The sequence below is a fragment of the Nerophis lumbriciformis genome, linkage group LG14, assembly GCF_033978685.3.
Source record: "Nerophis lumbriciformis linkage group LG14, RoL_Nlum_v2.1, whole genome shotgun sequence".
Taxonomy (NCBI): Eukaryota; Metazoa; Chordata; class Actinopteri; order Syngnathiformes; family Syngnathidae; genus Nerophis; species Nerophis lumbriciformis.
In genome coordinates, this window is record NC_084561.2 from 7,632,214 (window position 1) to 7,653,544 (window position 21,331).

The window sequence follows — 21,331 nt, forward strand, 5'->3', positions numbered from 1 at the left end:
AAAAATCTACTACTCTGCTTGCATGTCAGCAGACTGGGGTAGATCCTGATGAAATCCTAATTATTGAATGAACAGAGAATCCATTTGAATCGGGAAAAAAAACGTTTTTGAATGGAGAATCGTGTTGAATCGAAAAAAATCGATTTTGAATCGAATCGTGACCCCAAGAATCGATATGGAATCGAATCGTAGGATACACAAAGATTCACAGCCCTAGTGTCAGTGTATGAACGTACCGGCTGGAATAAACACACGCTGAGAAATAGTTCTGTACCTGCCTACTTTATGGGTTATAGATAAACCTATGGATAACAGAGACATATTTAATAGTCTCCTTTTCAGGTGAGAGACGACGCTAAAGGCAGTGCCTTTAAGGCACGCCCCCAATATAGTTGTCCGGCTGGAAATCGGGAGATTTTCGGGAGAATGGTTGCCCCGGGAGATTTTCGGGAAAGGCACTGAAATTCGGCAGGGTTGGCAAGTATGTGCCACCTACTGATATGGAAGAGTATTACACAGCTACTGTACCGAGCTCTTGACAGCACCATACTTGCCAACCCTCCCGAATTTTCCGGGAGACTCCCGAAATTCAGCGCCTCTCCCGAAAACCTCCCGGGACAAATATTCTCCCGAAAATCTCCCGATTTTCAGCCGGAGCTGGAGACCACGCCCCCTCCAGCTCCATGCGGACCTGAGTGAGGACAGCCTTGACAGGAGGACAACAGGGTGACAAGAACTAAATCATCCAGACTAGAGATAAATTGTATTACTATGTTTATCTTACCTAAAAATAAATATATTTGTTAATTTTTTTTTAAAAACTAAATTAATTTTTACTATATTTTGCTAAAAACATCAAAATAATTTTATTTTTATTTGTATTTTTTCTGACTCCTTATTACATCCAGCCATAGAATTATACATTAAAATAAACATATTTGAAATAATTAATTATAAATTATCATAATAATTCATTTAAAATGACCATATTTAATTATTAAAATAATTGCTTGTTTATCAACAACTTTAGCATTTTATTCATTACATTTTGAAGCTCTCAGAAGCCAAGTTATGTTATATTCCTTAATATTTATTTATGCAAGTTTGAAGTATCAATTATCTAAACACAGTTTTGTTTGCATATTTTCAGGATATATATATATATATATATATATATATATATATATATATATATATATATATATATATATATATATATGTATATGTATATATATATATATATACAGGGCCGGCCCAAGGCATAAGCGTACTAAGCGCTGGCTTAGGGCCCCGCGGCCACCAGGGGGCCCCCAAAAGCAATTAACAAAAAATTATTATTTTTTATTTTTTGCATGTACGAGTCTGACTGATGATTTCTAAATGATCAAAGATATATTATTGTACAAAAACACAATTTTAGGTCAACATTTTTGCACATTGCTGTTTCAGGTTTTTGGTACCAAAAATAATAAAGTGAATCAGAATCAGCTTTATTGTCCAGTTATGTTTAACACACATGGAATTTAACTTCAGTAGACTGCGCTCTCTTTGTACAAAGTAAACATTAAATATGAACAATTAACTAAAAATATAAACTAGTAATGAAAGACTAATATGTACAAGACTGATGAGACAAGATGACACTTTTACTGTAAATACAAAGCTTGGACTGTTCAACCCCAGGCCACTCTTGTAGCTGAATGTTTTCTACATTTTAAGATTAGGAACCATATGTGGCACTCTGGACATCATTCGTTCATTCATTGGTATTATTTATGTTCTTAACTGGGCCACCCCCATATCTTTATAAATGACATGTCATTTGTAAAGACATGCCAGGCTGACAATAGGATAATGTAAACAACACTGCCAGAGCCGCAATGAATTTATAGTAGGTGTGAATGATCAATCAATATTATTGGCAGAAATAGAGGGCCCCAAAATCAAATTTTGCTTAGGGCCCCATGGAGGCTTGGGCCGGCCGGCACTGTATATATATATGAAATACTTGACTTGGTAAATTCTAGTTGTCAATATACTCTTCCCCTCTTAACCACGCCCCCAACCACGCCCTGCCCCACCTCCCGAAATCGGAGGTCTCAATGTTGGCAAGTATGGACAGCACAGACAATAATTACTGGTTTGCAAAAAATATTAGGTGAAATAACATAATTTCCTACGGCACACCAAACAATATCTCACAGTACACTAGTGTGCCGCGGCACAGTGGTTGACAAACACTGCCCTAGAGGTTTAAAAAACAACTACTTTAATTAGTCAGTGGAACAAGTCTGGACAGTGCTGTTCTAGAAGCTTCTCCGTGTGTAAAGTGCCTTGAAAGTTGGGATTTTGGCGCCATTTCAATTCAGTTCAATTGTGTTTGGACGTTAGTCTCTTTCGGACACCGTACAAAAGGGTCAGAATGTGACATTAAAATGTGACAGTTAAAGTAGCATTACCTCGCAGGTCAGGTGAGATGTGTCGACTGTAAATGTACAATCGGATGAGGAGAAGGCTAAAAAAATAACAACTTTTAGGCTAGCTGACGTTTAAGGAAGGAGTAGCGAACGCATTACGCATTAGTCGTGTGTCATTAATCATGACGTGGTTGATGCAATGAAGCAATAAACGTGAGGTAACGACTTACCTTGTCGGAATCATCACAAATTATGTCGACTGAAAACTTTTACCACAGCAAGAAAAAATAGGACATTTTGAGGGAGCGGCTGGCAGCTTCACCTTCGAGTCGACCCACCGCTACTATTATGAGCCTAGTGCGATATTTACTCTGAGTAAAACCTTTTAAAAGTGCAAAACAGGAATTTTATACTGACAAAATGTAATGTTCTTGCCCTCGACTCTACCGGCTTCGTGTCAGGAGGTCGTCAGCGCCATTATCCAAACAACACGAGACGCAGCCACACACACACACACAAAGCAAGCGACACGCTGATTGGCCGCCGCGTCGCCTAGCAACCAACAACAAAGCATTTCATTGGTTACTGGATTTACCCGGATTCTTTTTCAAAATAACCTTTTAATGTAAACCACGTGTGCGTGTAAAACTGCACACAATGACAGCAAACTGATTAAAGTGGCATCATTTTAATAAATACGTGTATTTTATATATTGTGTTAAAAGAATACATATAGTTCAGGCATCTATGTACACACCCCGTTTCCATATGAGTTGGGAAATTGTGTTAGATGTAAATATAAACAGAATACAATGATTTGCAAATCATTTTCAACCCATATTCAGTTGAATATGCTACAAAGACAACATATTTGATGTTCAAACTGATAAACTTTTTTTTTTTTGCAAATAATCATTAACTTTAGAATTTGATGCCAGCAACACGTGACAAAGAAGTTGGGAAAGGTGGCAATAAATACTGATAAAGTTGAGGAATGCTCATCAAACACTTATTTGGAACATCCCACAGGTGTGCAGGCTAATTGGGAACAGGTGGGTGCCATGATTGGGTATAAAAGTAGATTCCATGAAATGCTCAGTCATTCACAAACAAGGATGGGGCGAGGGTCACCACTTTGTCAACAAATGCGTGAGCAAATTGTTGAACAGTTTAAGAAAAACCTTTCTCAGCCAGCTATTGCAAGGAATTTAGGGATTTCACCATCTTCGGTCCGTAATATCATCAAAGGGTTCAGAGAATCTGGAGAAATCACTGCACGTAAGCAGCTAAGCCCGTGACCTTCGATCCCTCAGGCTGTACTGCATCAACAAGCGACATCAGTGTGTAAAGGATATCACCACATGGGCTCAGGAACACTTCAGAAACCCACTGTCAGTAACTACAGTTGGTCACTACATCTGTAAGTGCACGTTAAAAATCTCCTATGCAAGGCGAAAACCGTTTATCAACAACACCCAGAAACGCAGTCGGCTTCGCTGGGCCTGAGATCATCTAAGATGGACTGATACAAAGTGGAAAAGTGTTCTGTGGTTTGACGAGTCCACATTTCAAATTGTTTTTGGAAACTGTGGACGTCGTGTCCTCCGGACCAAAGAGGAAAAGAACCATCTGGATTGTTATAGGCGCAAAGTTGAAAAGCCAGCATCTGTGATGGCATGGAGGAGTATTAGTGCCCAAGACATGGGTAACTTACACATCTGTGAAGGCACCATTAATGCTGAAAGGTACATACAGGTTTTGGAGCAACATATGTTGCCATCCAAGCAACGTTACCATGGACGCCCCTGCTTATTTCAGCAAGACAATGCCAAGCCACGTGTTACATCAACGTGGCTTCATAGTAAAAGAGTGCGGGTACTAGACTGGCCTGCCTGTAGTCCAGACCTGTCTCCCATTGAAAATGTGTGGTGCAATATGAAGCCTAAAATAGCACAACGGAGACCCCCGGACTGTTGAACAACTTAAGCTGTACATCAAGCAAGAATGGGAAAGAATTCCACCTGAGAAGCTTAAAGAATGTGTATCCTCAGTTCCCAAACGTTTATTGAGTGTTAAAAGAAAAGGTGATGTAACACAGTGGTGAACATGCCCTTTCCCAACTACTTTGGCACGTGTTGCAGCCATGAAATTGTAAGTGAATTATTCATTGCAAAAAAAAAATAGTTTATGAGTTTGAACATCAAATATCTTGTCTTTGTCGTCCATTCAATTGAATATGGGTTGAAAAGGATTTGCAAATCATTGTATTCCGTTTATATTTACATCTAACACAATTTCCCAAGTCATATGGAAACGGGGTTTGTATGTACTTTGAAGGAGGATTAATTAAACGGATACACTGTTCAGACAACAATACATTTATTACAATCAATAACATAACACTACAACAGAAAAATACAACACAGTTATGATACAATTTAGAAACATTGCCTTCACCAAACATAAAAGTGAGAGAGTCTTTATTACTAGGGTTGTAGCTTGCATTGGTGTAAATCTGTAAATGTTCTGCCGTACAGTCTGATAATAGTCATAGTAACGCGCTACATTTACTTATGTAAATTGTACTTGCCAGCGTAGTTTTAATACTTTTTACTTTCAATTGAGTATTTTTGTGAAGAAGAAAGGCTACTTTTACTTTAGACTGAGTTTCATTCCCGACATTTCATATCATTATTATTAGAGATGTCCGAAAATGGCTTGTTTGCCGATATTCCGATATTGTCCAACTCTTAATTACCGATTCCAATATCAACTGATACCGATATATACAGTCGTGGAATTTACACATTATTATGCCTAATTTTGTTGTGATGCCCCGCTGGATTCATTAAACAATGTAACAAGGTTTTCCAAAATAAATCAACTCAAGTTATGGAAAAAGGTGAGGGGGGGGGGGTGTATATTGTAGTGTCCTGGAAGAGTTAGTGCTGCAAGGGGTTCTGGGTATTTGTTCTGTTGTGTTTATGTTGTCTTACTGTGTGGATGTTCTCCCGAAATGTGTTTGTCATTCTTGTTTGGTGTGGGTTCACAGTGTGGCGCATATTTGTAACAGTGTTAAAGTTGTTTATACGGCCACCCTCAGTGTGACCCGTATGGCTGTTGACCAAGTATGCTTGCATTCACTTGTGTGTGAAAAGTTGTAGGTATTATGGGATTGGGCCGGCACGGAAAGGCAGTGCCTTTAAGGTTTATTGGCGCTCTGTACTTCTCCCGACGTCCGTGTACCACTCCGTACAGCGGCGTTTTAAAAAGTCATACATTTTACTTTTTGAAACTGATACCGATAATTTCCGATATTACATTTTAAAGCATTTATCGGCCGATAATATCGGCAGTTTGATATTATCGGACATCTCTAATTATTATATTTATAATATCTTAGTAACAGCTTGCAAAGTCCTATCGTTTCTTAGAGGGAGGTGTTTTACTAATGCAACCTAAGCGCTGGCGACTTTTGACCAATCAAATGAAGCCTGGCAGTCACATGACAGCACTGAAATTGCACACTGTAAAAAGTGACATAACTCTTCAACACCTACAGAGTGGGAAGAACATTTATACCATCATCTGTGTGAGAAATGTATACATTTCAGCCTCCAAGAATTCCACTTCCAACGAGAGACAAATTGCTGCGCTAAGTTGTCGATGTTTACATGTTTTAGCTAGCATATGCTAACATTAGCCTGTTATAACATCCTCAGTGTTTTGTAGAGCATACTATATATAGTAGTGTCTCTCTCACACACACACACATCCACACTTACTACAGTTGAAGTCCCATCTTAAAACTCATTTGTATACTCTAGTCTAAATAGACCCCCCTTTTAGACCAGTTGATCTGCCGTCTCTTTTCTGCTCTGTTTATTAGGCAACCACTGATGAAGCGCTAGCTGTTCAAAGTCGGGACCTAGGGTGGACCACTCATCTGTGCATCAGTTGATGACGTCTCTGCGCTGCTGACTTGTCTCCACTCAAGATGATCCCCTGCTGGCCCCACTATGGACTGGACTCTCACACTATTAACTAGATACACTCCACGTCCATTGCACCGGTCGCCCACGGGGGGGTCCCCACATCTGCGGTCCCTTCCAAGGTTTCTCATTGTATCCCATTGAGTTGAGTTTTTTCTTGCCCTGATGTGGGACTTGAGCCGAGGATGTCGTTGTGGCTTGTGCAGCCCTTTGAGACACTCATGATTTAAATACACTTTGATTGATTGATTGATTGAAGTGTGCAAGTACCATTAACTGAGTTAGGATATAAATCAGAAGTTAATCACCAGTTACTCACTGAATACTTACTCAAGTAACTTTGGCTGACCAGTTTGGACCTTGACTTGAGTCATATTACTCTAAATTAACAACTTCCTTGAGGTCTTTTGAGTACAATTTTTGGCTTCTCCACCCAACTCTGATCGAGCCCTCTCAAATGAGTGGTATTTGAAGGCACCACTTGAGACATTTGGAGTGGAAATCTCAGTGCAGATGTGCCCAGTATTGTCATAAGTATACATACACAGAGGAATACACTTATAAGAAGCAAAGTCTCATCAGTCAACAGAATATGGACACAGAAACTACAATCACTAAAACACAGTTGACAAGAGATCAGTTATTGCACTTGGTTATGTTATGTTGGTATGGTGTCACACATCCGTTTCAGTCGCCAACCGGCACAGGACCGCCTCTGGACTGCACGGACGTGCTGAGCAGTGGATCTGTGTGATCGTCTCTCTTGGCTTCCAGCCACCATGTTGTCATCTCACCTTTGCCCTGTTGAAGATATCAACTTGGAATGAAAGCGGCCTTTAAGGAGCCCTGGCACGTGCGGGTCGACGGGCGCCGTGACACATGCAGTCGCGTCCCTCCAAAATTTCCAGAACCACCACCAAAAAATTTCAGAGAGCTTGTGGAAGGACGCTATGACCATTATAATTTTCCACCACAAGGGGGCTATATTGGTGCCATGAAAGTCATGCAGTCTGGCCATACTTGTCAACCCTCCCGAATTTTCCGGGAGACTCCCGAAATTCAGCACCTCTCCCGAAAACCTCCCGGGACAAATATTCTCCCGAAAATCTCCCGATTTTCAGCCGGAGCTGGAAGCCACGCCCCCTCCAGCTCCTTGCGGACCTGAGGGAGGACAGCCTTTTTTCACGACGGGAGGACAACAGGGTGACAAGAACTAAATCATCCAGACTAGAGATAAATTGTATTATTATGTTTATCTTACCTAAAAATAAATATATTTATTACTATATTTTGCTAAAAACATCAAAATTAATTGTATTTTTATTTGTATTTCTTCCTGACTCCTTATTACATCCAGCCATAGAATTATACATAAAAATAATCATATTTGAAATAATTGATTTTAAATTATAATAATTCATTTAAAATGACCATATTTAATTATTAAAATAATTGCTTGTTTATCAACAACTTTAGCATTTTATTCATTACATTTTGAAACTCTCAGAAGCCAAGTTATGTTATATTCCTTAATATTTATGCAAGTTTGAAGTATCAATTATCTAAACACAGTTTTGTTTTCATATTTTCAGGATATATATATACATATATACATATATATATATATATATATATATATATATATATATATATATATATATATATATATATATATATATATATATATATATATATATATGTATGTATGTATGTATATGTATATATATATATATGTATGAAATACTTGACTTGGTGAATTCTAGCTGTCAATATACTCCTCCCCTCTTAACCACGCCCCCAACCACGCCCCGCCCCACCCCGACCACGCCCCCACCTCCCGAAATCGGAGGTCTCAAGGTTGGCAAGTATGAGTCTGGCCCTTCCCAATGCCCTGACCTACCATAAACAAATCTGGAAGACTGCAGCATGTGGAAAGAATATATGACCAATATGATTTTCCACCACAAGGTGGCGGTATTGGTGTTGATGTTAATGTGTAGGCATGATCAGACCTCAACCTTAAAGCCTCAAATTAGTTTGGAAGGAGATCTGATCATCTAAAGTGCAGTGATGACAGTTTGATGGTTATGTGAAGTGAAGTGAATTATATTTATATAGCGCTTTTTCTCTAGTGACTCAAAGCGCTTTTACATAGTGAAACCCAATATCTAAGTTACATTTAAACCAGTGTGGGTGACACTGGGAGCAGGTGGGTAAAGCATCTTGCCCAAGGACACAACGGCAATGACTAGGATGGCGGAAGCGGGGATCGTACCTGGAACCCTGAAGTTGCTGGCACGGCCACTCGACCAACCGAGCTATACCGCCCCGGCGTGGAGCATTTTTCGCCGCCAGGCTGCATCCACCACGATTGGGTACGAATAGCTACTGAGCCATCCAGCACGTCAGGGTTTATTCACCGTCATTTGTAGCAATTATAATCAGGATTGGAATATGTGGAGCCGAGTTGTTAAGGTTTAAAGTTGTGTGGCAAACCATCAGACCAAAGTCTGGCGTCATGACACGCCCACATCTTATGGCGACATGTCAATACAATTCTGTCTAGCGTCTGTTATTCTAATCGCAACTCATTTGGTCAAAGTCCGTAGGAGGAGTTTGCTCAAGTACGACTCCTGTTTTTGGCCTATAAATTGCCAACGGAAACCAAGATGTCCGACTTCCTGTTTCTTTTCCAATATGGGTTCTTGAGACTTTTACATGATAGACGTTCCCAGCAATTTTCGTGACGGTACGTGGATGTGGTCAGAGAGGCTACTTTTCCTGATATTTAAAAGGGGCGCAAGAGAGTCAATTGTGACATTTTGTGTTTGGCAACACCATCCATCCATCCATCTTCTTCCGCTTATCCGAGGTCAGGTCGCGGGGGCAGCAGCCTAAGCAGGGAAGCCCAGACTTCCCTCTCCCCAGCCACTTCGTCCAGCTCTTCCTGTGGGACCCCGAGGCGTTCCCAGGCCAGCCGGGAGACATAGTCTTCCCAACGTGTCCTGGGTCTTCCCCGCGGCCTCCTCCCTAGGGAGGCGTTCCGGTGGCATCCTGACCAGATGCCCGAACCACCTCATCTGGCTCCTCTCGATGTGGAGGAGCAGCGGCTTTACTTTGAGCTCCTCCCGGATGGCAGAGCTTCTCACCCTATCTCTAAGGGAGAGCCCCGCCACCCGGCGGAGGAAACTCATTTCGGCCGCTTGTACCCGTGATCTTGTCCTTTCGGTCATAACCCAAAGCTCATGACCATAGGTGAGGATGGGAACGTAGATCGACCGGTAAATTGAGAGCTTTGCCTTCCGGCTCAGCTCCTTCTTCACCACAAGGGATCGATACAGCGTCCGCATTACTGAAGACGCCGCACCGATCCGCCTGTCGATCTCACCATCCACTCTTCCCTCACTCGTGAACAAGACTCCGAGGTACTTGAACTCCTCCACTTGGGGCAAGATCTCCTCCCCAACCCGGAGATGGCACTCCACCCTTTTCCGGGCGAGAACCATGGACTCGGACTTGGAGGTGCTGATTCTCATCCCAGTCGCTTCACACTCAGCTGCGAACCGATCCAGTGAGAGCTGAAGATCCTGGCCAGATGAAGCCATCAGGACCACATCATCTGCAAAAAGCAGAGACCTAATCCTGCAGCCACCAAACCAGATCCCCTCAACGCCTTGACTGCGCCTAGACATTCTGTCCATAAAAGTTATGAACAGAATCGGTGACAAAGGGCAGCCTTGGCGGAGTCCAACCCTCACTGGAAACGTGTCCGACTTACTACCGGCAATGCGGACCAAGCTCTGGCACTGATCATACAGGGAGCGGACTGCCACAATCAGACAGTCCGATACCCCGTACTTATTCGGGTGTTACCATTTAGTGGTCAATTGTACGGAATATGTACTGTACTGTGCAATCTACTGATAAAAGTCTCAATCAATCAATCAAACCTAATGTGCTTGCAGAAATTGGTGAGTTTCGGTCCATCAGTCTACCCCAGGGCAGCTGTGGCTACAAATGTAGCTTACCACCACCAGGTGTGAATGAATGATGGGTTCCCACTTCTCTGTGAGTGCTTTGAGTATCTAACAATAGAAAAGCGCGATATCAAATCTAATCCATTATTTATTATTATTATTCTGTGCATGCAAACACAGTGGGTGAATAATAATTTCAAATGGGCCTACGTAGCTAGTGCTGCTCCCGAGGAGCAGTTTTTTGTCTAAAGGCTCCGCCCACTACGAATAGGTATTCACTGGTACCGACCCATCCGGAACTTCAGGGTGTCTTCATCATCATTTCCACCAATTATGATCAAGATCTACATTTGTGGATTTGAGTTGTTCACTTTCAAAGTTGGCGTAGGCAAAATTCCTTCGTAATTTATCATCGCCCATCTGCCTCGCGTCTGTCATTCTAATCGCAACTCATCGGGTCAAAGTCTGCAAGAGGAGTTTGTCCAAGTACGACCCCTGTTTTTGGCCAACAAATTGGCAGAGTAAACCGAGATGGCCGACTTCCTGTTTGTTTTCCAATATGGGTTTTTGAGACTTTTACGTGCGTCCTGTCATGATAGACGTTCCCAGCGATTTTGGTGACGATACGTGGATCTGGTCAGAGGGGCTCATTTTTCCTCATTTCAAAGGGGGCGCTAGAGAGTCAATCTTGACATTTGGTGTTGGGGACCCCTGAAATACACATTGGTATAGGTCAGGGGTCACCAACCTTTTTGAAACCAAGAGCTACTTATTGGGGACTGATTAATGCGAAGGGCTACCAGTTTCCATCCATCCATTTTCTACCGCTTATTCCTTTTGGGGTCGCGGGGGGAGCTGGAGCCTATCTCAGCTACAATCGGGCGGAAGGCGGAGTACACCCTGGACAAGTCGCCGCCTCATCGCAGGGGCTACCAGTTTGATACACACTTAAATAAATTGCCAGAAATAGCCAATTTGCTCAATTTACCTTTAACTCTATGTTATTATTAATAATTAATGATATTTATCTTTGTGGAAACACTGATCATCTTAATGATTTCTCACAATAAATATATATTGTAACAGATAAATATCAATATGCAACACTTTATTTTTATATTTTCTCTAAGTGCACATTTTTCAAATTGAACATTTTCAAATGATCACTTCTAAGACAGTCTTGTGAAATCACAATATCCCATTTTAACTAGCTAGCCACTAAAATTTTTTTTAACAAATCATGAATTACTTTGCACCATGTTTATACAAATAATAACTCATGTAAAATACAAAAGTCAACTCTCAAATTTTTAACTAAATCATGTCACACTTTGAACTGGACACCAAATCTGTTATCTGTTTCTTTGTCAGTTAGTGAAGACCAAGTCTTTAAAATATTTTCTTGGATTTTCAAATTCTATTTGAGTTTTGTCTCTCTTAGAATTAAAAATGTCGAGCAAAGCGAGACCAGCTTGCTAGTAAATAAATAAAATTAAAAAAATAGAGGCAGCTCACTGGTAAGTGCTGCTATTTGGGCTACTCATCTGGTCCTTACGGGCTACCTGGTGCCCGCGGGCACCGCGTTGGTGACCCCTGGTATAGGTGCTTGGTGAGTTATGATAAGGGCCTCTAAGATGATAATAATGAACTTTCAGTGGAGTCATTGCCCTAAAAGAAGGGTCACGTTGATCCTTTCTATTTTCAATAAATCAATGGGCTATTGATGGCTGGGCGAGGCAGGTAATATCACACCTGAGCTGCATGAAAGACATCACAATAGAACCCCGCCCTCAAATCCAACTTCTATGGTTACAAGGACAGGACTTGATGCTTCCTCAGGAGATAGAAAAAGATCTCCTTTCTTTGTGACTTTCATGAGAAGAGCTTCAATTACTTTTTTTATTTTCTATTACTATTGCTTCTTTTATTATCATTATTCTTCCACTTTCATCGCATTTGTGAGCCTCTAAACATGCATGTCAGTGGTGGGCAGTAGAAAGCTACATGTAGCAAAGCTACGTAGCTTAACTACATTTTCCAGTAGCTTAGCTACTTTTAGACCAGTGGTTCTTAACCTGGGTTTGATCGAACCCTAGGGGTTCGGTGAGTCGGCCTAAGGGGTTCGGCGGAGCCCTAGACGCACCCGACTCATCGTGTAAATAAAAACGTATCCCTATCGGCGTATTATGGATACCCCCAAACAAAGTTCCCTCAAATTTTCGGAAACACATTTAGTTGATATGTTGTATGAATGGATATACCATACATAGTCTATTATTGACGTACTATTGGCTATAATAAGTTTGGAAAACATGACAACATGGATGTAACATCAATGTACAAACAATCATACACACACAAAACACATGTCACCTGTTGTGTTGTTGTGAACGACATCATGGATGTAACATCAATGTACAAACAATCATACACACACAACACACATCATCTGATGTGTTGTTGTGAACGACATCATGGATGTAACATCAATGTACAAACAATCATACACACACAATACAGATCACCTGTTGTGTTGTTGTGAACGACATCATGGATGTAACATCAATGTACAAACAATCATACACACACAACACACATCATCTGATGTGTTGTTGTGAACGACATCATGGATGTAACATCAATGTACAAAACAATCATACACACACAACACACGTCATCTGTTGTGTTGTTGTGAATGACATCAAGGATGTAACATTAATGCACAAACAATCATACACACACAACACATGTCATCTGTTGTGTTGTTGTTGTGAATGACATCATGGATGTAACCCCCCCCCCCCTTCACAATAATGGCACAGTGCGTCACATCCGCTGCGCTAGCAAAATAAAAGGTTTAAAAAAAGTACTTTCCACATAATGAATCACTTATTGATACATTTACACAATTATTACGCTTTGACTCAAAGTATTGGTCCAAATTGTCCAAATATGTTTTCTACCAATAAATGTGAGGAGCTTTGCATTTATTTGTGTATTTTATTATTATTTATTGAAATTTTTTTGCTGCTGTGTAAATTGTGACATTTTGGGGCATATATTTTTGCGTTAAATTGTTTATTGTTCTTTTTTCCTTTTTGTGCAAATAAAAAAAAAACTTTTGTTAAATTTTATTTGACACACTTAAAGGTGGAAAAATAAGTGTAAAAGGTAAAAAAAACTAAATAAATAAAACATATGAACAGAAAACTGAATTTCATTGTTTTTATATTGCTATTGTTATTTAAATGTATTATTATTATTATACTTAGTGTTGTGGTTTATTCGTTACTAATTGATATCTAGGTTGTTGTTTTTAAAAAACATATTTAAAGTTGAGTTTTGGTGGTACCATAAATACTCCTCTTTTCAAAAGAATGAATAATTGTGTAACTAATCGTGATTACAATGTCAATCAAAATAATCGTGATTAGTATTTCAGCCATAATGGTCCAGCCTTAGTGGGGGGCGGGGCTTCCTGGGGGATCCTTATGCTACAATAATACTTCCATATCAGTTTTAAGTTAAAGTTAAAGTGCCAATGATTGTCACACACACACTAGGTGTGGCAAAATTATTCTCTGCATTTGACCCATCACCCTTTATCACCCCTTGGGAGGTGAGGGGAGCAGTGAGCAGCAGCGGTAGCCACGCCCGGGAATCATTTTGGTGATTTAACCCCCAATTCCAACCCTTGATGCTGAGTGCCAAACAGGGAGGTAATGTGTCCCATTTTTATAGTATTTGGTATGACTCGGCCGGGGTTTGAACTCACAACTTTTTCAATGGACATGGAGGACGTAAACACAAACAAGAATTCACAATGACCTTGACGTTGAGTGATCCTCTGCAGGTCAGAAGGTATCCTTTCAACGTGTGAAGCAGCTCAGCCGTGGCGCCGCTCACCTGGATCTTTAAAGCTGTGCCCAGCCAGAAGAAAAGACTTTGTGTGGGTTATGTCCAGGCCAATGTATAAATAGTGTCTCATGAAATGTTTTCCAGTACCTTCACTGGTGGATTCCATCCGTGACGCCGTGTTGACGGTGTCCCCAAACAGGCAGTAACGCGGCATCTTGGTGCCAACCACACCGGCCACAACCGGTCCTGACGGCACGCAGAGAGGGTGTTTAGTACAGTACGTGCCCCGTTACTGACGTGTAGTCAGTGCAGGCAGGAGGTACCCGAGTGGATGCCTGCACGTATCTTCAGCTGCGTGTGGGGCTTGTGTGGGATCTTGAAGGAGTGGCAAACGTTAACCAGGTCCAAGGCCATGCTGGCTATCTCCCCCGCGTGGTTGATGCCATTTTCATTGGGCACCCCTGACACCACCATGTCTACGTTGTCAGGCACAAAGAAAAAGCCGAGCGATAAAGCATATCGTAGTCCATTGCAGTAAATCGTGTGTTTGATAAAACCTTCCATCATTTGTTTCTGTGTGGAAGAAGGCGGAAGTATAGAAGCAAGGTCGCTTGCACGAACAAAAGGGAGTGACACGCTAACAGCCAATCAGGTGACAGTATCAACCATCAAGTTTGCTTGATTCTTTGCATGGAGTGAGAAGAGAAAGTCCAAATGAAGAAATTGTGGATAAAAGAGGAAAAGTCCCTATAACACATACTTGCCAACCTTGAGACCTCCGACTTCGGGAGGAGGGGGGTGGGGGCGTGGTCGGGGGTGGGGCGGGGCGTGGTTGGGGGCGTGGTTAAGAGGGGAGGAGTATATTGACAGCTAGAATTCACCAAGTCAAGTATTTCATACATATACAGTATATATATATATATATATACATCCTGAAAATATGCAAACAAAACTGTGTTTAGATAATTGATACTTCAAACTTGCATAAATAAATATTAAGGAATATAACATAATTTGGCTTCTGAGAGTTTCCAAATGTAATGAATAAAATGCTAAAGTTGTTGATAAACAAGCAATTATTTTAATAATTAAATTTGGTCATTTTAAATGAATTATTATGATAATTTAAAATCAATTATTTCAAATATGTTTATTTTAATGTATAATTCTATGGCTGGATGTAATAAGGAGTCAGGAAAAAATACAAATAAAAATACAATTAATTTTGATGTTTTTAGCAAAATATAGTAAACATGTATTTAGTTGGTTTTTTTTATAAATTAATAAATATATTTATTTTTAGGTAAGATAAACATAATAATACAATTTATCTCTAGTCTGGATGATTTAGTTCTTGTCACCCTGTTGTCCTCCCGTCATGAAAAAAGGCTGTCCTCACTCAGGTCCGCATGGAGCTGAAGGGGGCGTGGCTTCCAGCTCCGGCTGAAAATCGGGAGATTTTCGGGAGAATATTTGTCCCGGGAGGTTTTCGGGAGAGGCGCTGAATTTCGGGAGTCTCCCGGAAAATTCGGGAGGGTTGGCAAGTATGCTGTAACAGGTTTTTTGGATGTTTTCAAAAGGGACCGTAGTCAGACCAATGTGGTCTGTGTATGATGCAAGACCAGACACCACCTTGGCTTACCCTTTTGTTAGAAGAATTTTATCTAAGTTATCACAAAAACAGCGAGAAGACCAAAAGCTGTTTTTGAACCTACCAAGAAGAAGGCTGGTAAAACTCCACTGTGTTGGATGGGAAGCAACATGAAGGTGTTTGTTTCTTTCATGTATTGTAAACAACAGAAAGATATTGTCATGACCCAAGAACTACAAAGTGGAGAGGAAGCAGGGCCTGACTCCGCTCCAGGCACCGCTTTTTTGAAGTCTTTTACGAACCTCTTTTTTGAACTCTGTTACGACCTCTTTATTGAACCGACTTTTTCATTTGAACTGTTTTGTACTCAAAGGCGATGGCTGTTTACGACCCCCGTCCCTTTGGAAGCAGCTGTTGCCATGTGGTCAGGGAAGGTCCAAATAAAAGAAGGAGGCGCGCAATCTTTTGGCAGAGCGTAATGACACTGTACAAGGGTACAGATGTACACGGTTCTCCTCATTTAGCCAAATTGAATTTTGTCTCTGTTTGATTCTTTGCTTCTTGTCCTGTTTAATAGATGTCATCAGTGTTTGAACCTGACACTTTAGAGCACAGCCGTCACTTCCTGCCATGAAACCTGCAGAAAATAGTGATAAAATGTAAACATAGAAACACGTTTACATTTTATCACTATTTTCTTACACTTCATTAAGCATTTTTTACATATTCATGGTTTTTAAGATCTTATTGTTAATTGTTCAATGGGATTTGACTATTTTGTTGACATTGTTGGAGTGTTTTCATGCTTGTGTTGACATGTCTTTTCTGCCTCGATAGCTGAGGGATTATAATCACCGGAAGTTACATTTCTAATCAAATTGTTCACATTTCATATATTTTTCTCCTGCTCCTTATTATACATAAGTCACAAAAAATATCAATAATCATCGATATCGACTGATGTAAAACACTTATTTTGTAAAACAATTTTCAGCTCTAACGCCCCGTCCTAAGATATATATTAAGATAGGGGTCGGCAACCCAAAATGTTCAAAGAGCCATATCGGACCAAAAATAAAAATAAAACATCTGTCCAGAGCCGCAAAAAAGGTAAAACCTTATATAAGTGTTATAATGAAGGTAACACATGATGTAAGTGTCTATATTAGTTATATTAGCCTACTATCAAAATTACTTTAAAAGTCTTATATAAGTGTTACAATGAAGGCAACACATGATGTAAGTGTCTATGTTAGTTTTATTAGCCTACTATCAAAATGTCTTTAAAAGTCTTATATAAGTGTTATAATGAATACAACACATGATGTAAGTGTCTATAATAGTTATATTAGCCTACTATCAAAATGTCTTTAAAAGTATTATATAAGTGTTATAAAGAAGACAACACATGATTTAAGTGTCTATATCAGCTATATTAGCCTACTATCAAAATGACTTTAAAAGTCTTATATACCGGTAAGTGTTACAATGAAGGCAACACATGATGTACCGTAAGTGTCTATGTTAGTTTTATTAGCCTACTATCAAAATGTCTTTAAAAGTGTTATATAAATGTTATAAAGAAGACAACACATGATTTAAGTGTCTATATCTGCTATATTAGCCTACTATCAAAATGACTTTAAAAGTCTTATATAAGTGTTATAATGAATACAACACATGATGTAAGTGTCTATATTAGTTATATTAGCCTACTATCAAAATGACTATGTGTCGCAGGCTGACACAAATCTTCCCTGACAGAAATGTTGAAATGTAATATTTATTCTACACATTTTTACAAGACGGTAGAACATTAGTAAAACTTCTCAGAGGGTGAGATAAATGACTGTCTGAGAATGGCCAAAGGTATAGATGTGTGTGTCCAGAGGAAACTCTATTCTTCTAACGGATTTATTACAATCTTTGCAAGCTCGGTAACGTTTGCTATGGTCTGGAACAACATGGCACACAAACAACTATCAGAAATGCAGCCAATATTATGTACAGATAATGTGTCATGAGACATGCAAATATAAATTAAATACACAGAGGTCATAAGTAAAGGAAATTAAATGAGCTCAAATAAACCCACAAACAAGGCATAATGATGCTAGTCTAAATAGACAAAATATGCCTGATTAGCACTCCAACAAGTTGATAACATCAACAAAGTTCACCTTTGTGCATTCACGCACAGTATAAAACGTTTGGTGGACAAAATGAGACAAAGAAGGAGGGGCATAAAACACGTCTTTCTGTGTCTGTGTCGGAGAAAGTTGTACATGTAAACAAACTATGGTGAGTTCAAGGACCACTGACATTAGTAGGACAAAACAGCGCTGGCCAAATACTGTCATCAGCATGTTGAATACAAACAATTGGGAAGGTTTGTGTCATTGTTGTCCCCCTACACAAACCATATTCAAACAAAACATGTACAAACCCCGTTTCCATATGAGTTGGGAAATTGTGTAAGATGTAAATATAAACGAAATACAATGATTTGCAAATCATTTTCAACCCATAGTCAATTGAATGCACTACAAAGACAAGATATTTGATGTTCAAACTCATAAACTTTATTTTTTTTTGCAAATAATAATTAACTTAGAATTTCATGGCTGCAACACGCGCCAAAGCAGTAGGGAAAGGGCATGTTCACCACTGTGTTACATGGCCTTTCCTAGTAAACACAGTAAACGATTGGGAACTGAGGAGACACATTTTTGAAGCTTCTCAGGTGGAATTCTTTCCCATTCTTGCTTGATGTACAGCTTAAGTTGTTCAACAGTCCGGGGGTCTCCGTTGTGGTATTTTAGGCTTCATAATGCGCCACACATTTTCAATCGGAGACAGATGTGGATTACAGGCAGGCCAGTCTAGTACCCGCACTCTTTTACTATGAAGCCACGTTGATGTAACACGTGGCTTGGCATTGTCTTGCGGAAATAAGGAGGTGCGTCCATGGTAATGTTGCTTGGATGGCAACATATGTTGCTCCAAAACCTGTATGTACCTTTCAGCATTAATGGCGCCTTCACAGATGTGTAAGTTACCCATGTCTTGGGCACTAATACACCCCCATACCATCACCCATGCTGGCTTTTACACTTTGCGCCTATAACAATCCGGATGGTTCTTTTCCTCTTTGGTCCGGAGGACACGACGTCCACCGTTTCCAAAAACAATTTGAAATGGTGACTCGTCAGACCACAGAACACTTTTCCACTTTGTATCAGTCCATCTTAGATGAGCTCAGGCCCAGCGAAGCCGACGGCGTTTCTGGGTGTTGTTGATAAACGGTTTTCGCCTTGCATAGGAGAGTTTTAACTTGCACTTACAGATGTAGCGACCAACTGTAGTTACTGACAGTGGGTTTCTGAAGTGTTCCTGAGCCCATGTGGTGATATCCTTTACACACTGATGTCGCTTGTTGATGCAGTACAGCCTGAGGGATCAAAGGTCACGGGCTTAGCTGCTTACGTGCAGTGATTTCTCCAGATTCTCTGAACCCTTTGATGATATTACGGAGCGTAGATGGTGAAATCCCTAAATTCCTTGCAATAGCTGGTTGAGAAAGGTTTTTCTTAAACTGTTCAACAATTTGCTCACGCATTTGTTGACAAAGTGGTGACCCTCGCCCCATCCTTGTTTGTGAATGACTGAGCATTTCATGGAATCTACGTTTATACCCAATCATGGCACCCACCCGTTCCCAATTTGCCTGTTCACCTGTGGGATGTTCCAAATAAGTGTTTGATGAGCATTCCTCAACTTTATCAGTATTTATTGCCACCTTTCCCAACTTCTTTGTCACGTGTTGCTGGCATCAAATTCTAAAGTTAATGATTATTTGCAAAAAAAAAAAAATGTTTATGAGTTTGAACATCAAATATGTTTTCTTTGTAGCATATTCAACTGAATATGGGTTGAAAAGGATTTGCAAATCATTGTATTCCGTTTATATTTACATCTAACACAATTTCCCAACTCATATGGAAACGGGGTTTGTATATTCAATATTTCATATTCCATACCGCTTGTCCCTTTAGGGGTCGCGGATCTTTTTCCATTTTAATACGTTTTTGAAAAAGCTCCAGCGAGCCACTGGAGCGGTGCGGAAGAGCCGCATTCGCCTCTAGAGCCGCGGGTTGCTGACCACTGTATTAAGAGTATGCGAAAGTTTGACTCCTACCTTGTTTACTTCTGTGACGACCTCCTTAAAGTTTTGTCATCAATCGGAAATATCAAGCAGCTAAAATGGGCCAAACATGGATGAGTGTGGAGAGAGGGTTTTATATTTTTCCCATCATGCATTGCAGAGGATTTAAATGCGTGTCACTATGAATGATGTGTTGTGCTTGGACATTTTGTTCAATAACATCCACAAAGTAGAGTGAGCAGGTGTTGTTGTGTTCCCTTATTTGTTGTTGTTTGGATTGGGTCATATATACAAATGCTGTGCTGACAAGTTCACGGTCATTAACCTGAATTACTCAAGATGGCAAAACATTTCAGCCACTATAATGTCAGATATTTCAAATGAAGTTGGACACATATTCTTTGTTAAATTGGTACTTACAAGCATCGCCAATGGTTTCCACTTTGTAGACGTCGTAGTTGTCGATGATGTCGTCAAAGGTGGTGTAGAGCTGGTTGAGGAAGTCCACCACCTGGTAGGGAGTGCTGGAACCTGACAGCTGGGTGAAGCCCACAATGTCGCTGGTATAGGAGACAAATCCACTTAGCAGGAAAAAGTGCAATGAGGTAAATGTTCATGAGCACCTGAAGTAGACGGTGGCGTTGGCGAAGCTCTGAGCTTCTGTGGTTCGGCCTTGGCGGAGGTCATCTGCCACCGGCTTTGGTAGCATGCCTGCAGAGGAGAGATGATACATGATTGATAATATCCACACCAAGGTGAGTGTTGGTGTCAGATCCATGATTGATAGTATCCACACCAAGGTGAGTGTTGGTGTCAGATCCATGATTGATAGTATCCACACCAAGGTGAGTGTTGATGTCGGATCCATGATTGATAGTATCCACACCAAGGTGAGTGTTGGTGTCAGATCCATGATTGATAGTATCCACACAAAGGTGAGTGTTGGTGTCAGATCCATGGATCGATAGTATTCACACCAAGGTGAGTGTTGGTGTCGGATCCATGATCGATAGTATCCACACCAAGGTGAGTGTTGGTGTCAGATCCATGATTGATAGTATCCACACCAAGGTGAGTGTTGGTGTCAGATCCATGATTGATAGTATCCACACCAAGGTGAGTGTTGGTGTCGGATCCATGGATTGATAGTATCCACAACAAGGTGAGTGTTGGTGTCAGATCCATGATTGATAGTATCCACACCAAGGTGAGTGTTGGTGTCAGATCCATGATCGATAGTTTCCACACAAAGGTGAGTGTTGGTGTCAGATCCATGATCGATAGTATCCACACCAAGGTGAGTGTTGGTGTCAGATCCATGATCGATTGTA

At 40.4% G+C, this 21,331-nt stretch overlaps 2 protein-coding genes across 13 annotated transcripts in view; both read right to left on the reverse strand.

Annotated features, from left to right (window-relative positions):
• LOC133616622 (afadin- and alpha-actinin-binding protein-like) overlaps positions 1 to 2,919 on the reverse strand; it is a 35,211-nt gene extending 32,292 nt beyond the window's left edge. For 3 of the 12 annotated variants that reach the window (XR_009816886.2, XM_061976124.2, XM_061976126.2), the window contains exon 1: positions 2,648 to 2,825. The gene's annotated coding sequence lies outside the window, so the exon portion shown is untranslated. The other 9 variants (XM_061976127.2, XM_061976121.2, XM_072914608.1 and 6 more) reach the window with 8 other exon arrangements.
• Positions 2,920 to 5,476: 2,557 nt separating this feature from the next.
• LOC133616717 (atrial natriuretic peptide receptor 2-like) overlaps positions 5,477 to 21,331 on the reverse strand; it is a 64,357-nt gene continuing 48,502 nt past the window's right edge. The window contains exons 18-23 of the mRNA XM_072914740.1: positions 20,624 to 20,711; positions 20,421 to 20,560; positions 14,568 to 14,720; positions 14,392 to 14,490; positions 14,215 to 14,306; positions 5,477 to 7,210 (exon numbers count right to left, since the gene is read on the reverse strand). Of these exons, the coding sequence (XP_072770841.1) occupies positions 7,097 to 7,210; positions 14,215 to 14,306; positions 14,392 to 14,490; positions 14,568 to 14,720; positions 20,421 to 20,560; positions 20,624 to 20,711 (686 nt within the window). The 3' untranslated portion in view covers positions 5,477 to 7,096. The remainder of the gene's footprint in view (positions 7,211 to 14,214; positions 14,307 to 14,391; positions 14,491 to 14,567; positions 14,721 to 20,420; positions 20,561 to 20,623; positions 20,712 to 21,331) is intronic.